This window comes from Camelina sativa, chromosome 20 (assembly GCF_000633955.1).
Source record: "Camelina sativa cultivar DH55 chromosome 20, Cs, whole genome shotgun sequence".
Classification (NCBI taxonomy): domain Eukaryota; kingdom Viridiplantae; phylum Streptophyta; class Magnoliopsida; order Brassicales; family Brassicaceae; genus Camelina; species Camelina sativa.
The window spans coordinates 18,400,311-18,405,991 of NC_025704.1; the positions used below are offsets into that span (position 1 = coordinate 18,400,311).

At 33.7% G+C, this 5,681-nt stretch overlaps 1 protein-coding gene across 1 annotated transcript; it reads left to right on the plus strand.

Annotated features, from left to right (window-relative positions):
- LOC104771166 (calmodulin-binding protein 60 G-like) lies at positions 1,818 to 4,937 on the plus strand. Its single transcript, XM_010495642.1, has 6 exons — positions 1,818 to 1,998; positions 2,089 to 2,164; positions 2,724 to 3,255; positions 3,358 to 3,518; positions 3,611 to 3,977; positions 4,080 to 4,937. The coding sequence occupies exons 1-6, from the start codon at positions 1,916 to 1,918 to the stop codon at positions 4,592 to 4,594; spliced, it is 1,734 nt and encodes a 577-aa protein (XP_010493944.1). The 5' UTR covers positions 1,818 to 1,915; the 3' UTR covers positions 4,595 to 4,937.

Genomic DNA, 5,681 nt, shown 5'->3' on the forward strand with positions numbered 1-5,681 from the left:
TGAGTGTTAATATTTGATCATAAATAAATAACTGAAAAAACGCGTTACGGCATCATCACCTCTAAGGTGTGGCTTTTTTGGGATACTAGTTGACGATCTAGCCATGTCAACGCCTCTTTTGCCTGGTTTATAAATATTCAAATGTGTAAACTATTGTTATACAGTATTTCATTATTCTTTTACCTACCTATACCAAATTAAGGCTGTTCAGGTAAAAATTCCATTAGAGTTTTAATTGACTAGTAATGGAAAAAAGTTCTTTATACTCCATATTTTTTATAATAATTAGACGTTACGAACACGAAAATTTGGTGAGTTATCCAACCAAGTTTTAAATTGTCATATTGTATATATTTTCACTATAAATATAGAAGACAATTATTTTGAAAACTGCATTTCATTCGAAAAACACTTGAATGTTTTGCAATTATAATAAAACAAGTCACCAAGTTGTCATTACCATGCATAAAAGTTTAGATATTGTTCTAATCATTTTGGATGTTTATTGTTTCAAGTGTTTCTGTCTAGTATAGGTTTAGTAATAAATTTTTGCCTCTAATAGCAAAGAAGCTAAAATCATACTTTTCTGTAAAGGAAACTAAAATGATACGAAGAGACTCTGTTTTTTTATCAAGATAAAGCGAGACTCCTAAAGTAAGAAAATACTAGGATACTAAATCGGCAATAATATCAACTGGAACTAAATCAGTGCATGAGTAGGGTTTGATCATGCCACGGTAGCACCAAAAGAGATTACTAGTATTTATTTCTTAGATCTAGTCAATGATTAAGAAACGAACAAAAGCTTCTTCTTTTTTAACTAATAAATTTAAAACGCGTAGATTGTAACATTTGATTACGATGCAATTCTTGAACATAAATGCAGGGTCATATCTGACCACAAACTGAACTTAAGGGAGTTTGGTGTGTTCTTAATATCAACAAAATCAATGATGGACATCATTAATTAAAATCTCTAAGAAATGGTTGAAATTTATTATGGAGGACATAAATTTACGTTTTTTTTATGCAAGTTTATATCTTTAATCTCGCTAGCTCATGAAGAAAGGTTTGCTGATTCAATTTCAAAACTTAAATTTAGTTAAGAATATTAATCCCTCTGGTTTTATTATTCATCGTTCTAGAGAGATTTTGTTTGTTTTAGATAACTTGTCATGTGGCTTTTACAATGAAGTTCCAAATACAGTATAATCTTATTAAACTAATACAATAAGTAACACAATGAATTATTAGTGAGTTTAAAATTATTAGTTTTCAATGAATTGTGACTGAATTCAACGAAAATGGTATGTATGCCTAATACCACATCAGCACAAAATTAGGAATCAGTTTTCATACAAATTTTTAAGTTGGAAAAAAAAAAAATTGAATAGACTGAAATTATTAAATATCTCCACTTTATATCCGACTTTTTCCAATGCGAGAGGAAGCTGATTAAAAAATAAACACTAGTATATATATGGATTTTAGGAGGATCAAATATATTCTTCTACATTTACAAACACAAGCTGATTTTAATCTGTACGAAATGAACCAAACAGCAATTTAATAATGGATCATACATGACACTACAAGTATCTTATTAGTAATTTATTTGTCAGAAGTACAAGTGTCTTTTTAAAATTTAATTAAGTAACTAAAAAAAAACTAAAATAACTAATTCTAGCGTGGTTAATGAATAGCACTAATAAACTCCGAAGTGCAACGAATCTTCCTAGAAATTACGACTACTGCTTCGTCAATACTTAGTGCCTTTATATATCTCATCATTCACTCTTCCGCAATCTCATCTCTCTCTCTCTTTCACATACACACACAAAAGAAGAGTTCTCTTTTACAGAAGACTTATAAAAGTCTTTTGAAGTTTTAAATCTGAAACTTATTAAAGTGTTCAATGAAGAGTACTCGAAACATCCCTAGTTTTCATGGGGTTGGTGGTTACAGTGGCTTAAGAGCTCGTAACTTAACATTCAAGAAGTAAGTTCTTGATCTTAATTATACCGAACAGTTAATCTTCATATTTTTTCGGACAAAGTTTCTAATTTTATTTTCTCATGTAAACCACAGAGTTGTGAAGCAAGTGATGAGAGACCAGTCAAATAATCATTTCATGGTTCTTATGGAGAACATGCTCAGAAGAATTGTGAGTTTTCCCAAATCATATTTAGTTTAACAAATTTTCTTTGTTTAAACCATCTACTTACTTAGCCCACGGATAGGATTAGTTAAAGAAATTACCATGTTCCTTGCTATATAGCCACCAAGTTTGACCGTCTACTTCTCTTATGTCTTTGTTTTATATATTCGTGGGCACCTCTCAATCAACAATGGTCCCTAGTTACAATAGTATAACAAATTAAGCTAAGTCTAGTTACTGTAGTATATGATATATAACGAAATCATGTAATCACATGCGTTTTTTTTTTTTTTTTTGGTTAAATTGGTAAAACTCTTTGTGCAACGCCATACCAATCACAAAAATACAAAAAGCAATTAATTGTGTTGTATATGATATCTTGTACTACTAATAAATAATTAACAAATTTCATTTATTGTTTTTCCTTACCACTCTTTTTTTTTACCACGTATACGTAGCACCACCGTTTTGTATGCATATGAACGTTGATATGCTCCTTTGATTATATTCAAAACTATATGGAAATTAGTAAATGATATTTTTCTCAACTCTATTGATTTGTTAGGTTCGAGAGGAGACAAATCTCATTCTTCAACCTTTTCTCTCTTCATCGCGGGTCTCAATGGAGCGATCGCGTTCTGAAACGCCATCGTCACGTCCACGATTCAAGCTGCAATTTATAAACTCGCCGCCTTCATCGATATTCACGGGGTCCAAGATCGAAGCTGAGGACGGTACTCCGTTAGTGATCGAGCTCGTGGACTCCACCACGAACACTCGAGTTAGTTCCGGACCGTTCTCGTCTTCTCGCGTCGAGCTCGTGCCATTGAACGCTGACTTCTCGGAGGAAAGTTGGACCGTCGAGGGATTCAAACGGAATATTCTCACGCAACGTGAAGGGAAACGACCGTTGCTCACCGGAGATTTAACGGTGACGCTTAAAAACGGCGTTGGAGTTATAACCGGAGATATCGCTTTCTCGGATAATTCGAGCTGGACTAGGAGTAGGAAGTTCCGGTTAGGTGCTAGGTTGACCGGAGATGGAGCCGTGGAGGCGAGAAGCGAAGCCTTTGGATGTAGAGACCAACGAGGAGAATGTAAGTTGCGTTTACTGCCTTTTGTCAGCGGTTGCGATTGCGGTTAAAACGTTTAGGGTTAAATTATTCATCGTTTTTTTTTTATCTTCTTTGCTTATGCAGCTTATAAAAAACATCATCCTCCTCGCCACTTTGACGATGTTTGGAGACTAGAGAAAATCGCGAAAGATGGCGTTTCTGCGACGCGTTTGGCTGAACACAAGATTTATACCGTCAAAGATTTTCGCCGTTGGTATACGGTAGATCCAAATGCGTTATACAACGTAAGAATATAAACCTAACCTGAAATTCAAAATTCAATGAAATTTTTTTCTAACCATGAAAAAATATTGATTTGTTTTGTTTTTTCTAACAGATTCTTTGCGGAGGGATCTCAAAGAAAACATGGAAGGCAATTGTATCACACGCAATGGATTGCGTTTTGGACGAAACAGAGTGTTACATTTACGAAGCAAACGCTCCTGGCGTATCTCTTCTCTTCAACTCTGTTTATGAACTTATTCAAGTCTCATTCAATGGCGGAGATTTCGAAAACGTCGATCAACTAACCGCCTATCAATCGATTTTGGACCAATTAAAGCTTGAAGCTTACCAAAACATTAACCGCATTACAGCGGTAAAGGATAGGACGTTTGCGGGTCATCCACAAAGGTCCTTGCAGTGCCTGCAAGATCCTGGATTTGGCTTAACATGTTCTGGATCACAGCACATCGACTTTCAAGGTAAACAATTTATAATAGTCGTGGTCTTAATTAGTACTCTTTTGATATTATACCTTACTATATATATAGACTAATTTAATGTTCTTTTTCCGAATAATTTAGGAAGTTTGGATCCATCAAGCTCTTCTTCGATGTCTGTTTGCCACACAGCTTCAGGCTCAACGGGCCACGCTGATATGCTAATGAGTTTCGATAACTCATCAACCGCGACGTTTCATATCGACAAAAAATTCTTACCGGCTTTCGGAAACAGCTTGAAAGTAAGTGAAGTGGATCCGGTACACGGAAAATCGCAAACTGTAGTGACAAGAGGTTGTATCGAGAACGACGAGGAGGATGCGAACGCGTTTGCTTATCATCAGCATTACGACATGACCTCGAACTGGTCACCTGGTACGCACCAAGCCATTGAAACGATGTGTCTTACCGTGTCTGGGACAGAAGAAGCTGGAATGTTCGATGTTCATTTTGAAAACGTTAATTTGGGATCTCCGAGAGCCAGATGGTGTAAGGTTAAGGCAGCTTTCAAGGTTAAAGCAGCTTTTAAGGAAGCCCGGAGACACACAACTGCCAGAAACCGAGGTAAGGCTCATAAGAAGCCTTGCCTACCGTATTAGACTAAAAGGTTTCTTGCACTGCACTAAAAAAATGTGTATATAATTGTGAATAAGGGTAGAAAAATGGATCTCGGCCATTGCGTTACAGAGATTAGTTTTTGTGTATATCATGTTTGATATTTCATTTTTTTCTAAATGGGCTATGTATGACTAAATCAGTTTACATTTTTATATATCTTTGAAGTTTTTTTGGTTTCCCTGAAATCAATATAGCCATGGCCTCTGGCACATGGTTTGTAAGTTGTAACCTTTTTATATGCCGTATAAGAATCATATGTTTCTTGCGGTACACGAAATCTGTGTATAAAACTATAAATAAAAGGGATATGTGTATATATTTTTTTTTTACTTCATAACTTTTTAATCATGGATTCTCGGCTATTGATTGTTCTAGTGGTGCAAAGTGATATTACAAAAAAAAAGATATTTGCGTATACCATGTTTTTTAATGACAATAAAGATATATATATTATATTAATTAAATACTAATTAATTTGAAATAATCATCTTGAACTTTACTTTTTGTAGATGCCTCTCAATCAAAATGGGTTACCACAATTTTCAACGTATAGCAGATTCCGACCCGCACGTACGTGCGGGGATTGATTTTAAAAACTAAGTTTACTAACACATTTATAGTTTATTACGTACATGCAAGTTATGTTTGTAAACGTATTTTTTAGGAATGTTATTAACATTCATAATCCGAAATAGTACCAATATAGTATTTGATTTGTTTTCAATTTGGTTTAGACAAAAAGAATGATCAAATTTGTTTTTGTTATTAGTAAAGACAATTATATTAAAAAAATAGTAAATGAAAGATGATATGTCTAATTTAGGACAGAAAATCCATCATGTCTCATATATGTCATGTTTTCCATCTCATAACTATGGTTTTAATAATAGTTTTCCCATTTAAGATTGTATATTTTAGTCCAACAAATAAGATATATGTAATAACTACGATTTTAATTATAAAAATATTTATTTGGTATAGCATTTATAACATAATCTTTTATTGGTTTGCTTTCATCAAGTTTGTTAATATCAAAAATGATAATCGTTTCACCATAAATATTGGATC

Excerpts from the sequence above, each read along its gene's own strand:
- LOC104771166 (XM_010495642.1), top strand. The coding sequence starts at position 1,916 with ATGAAGAGTACTCGAAACATCCCTAGTTTTCATGGGGTTGGTGGTTAC. Across the intron at positions 1,999-2,088 it reads CGTAACTTAACATTCAAGAA|AGTTGTGAAGCAAGTGATGA; the intron begins GTAAGTTCTTGA and ends TGTAAACCACAG. Across the intron at positions 3,978-4,079 it reads ACAGCACATCGACTTTCAAG|GAAGTTTGGATCCATCAAGC; the intron begins GTAAACAATTTA and ends CGAATAATTTAG.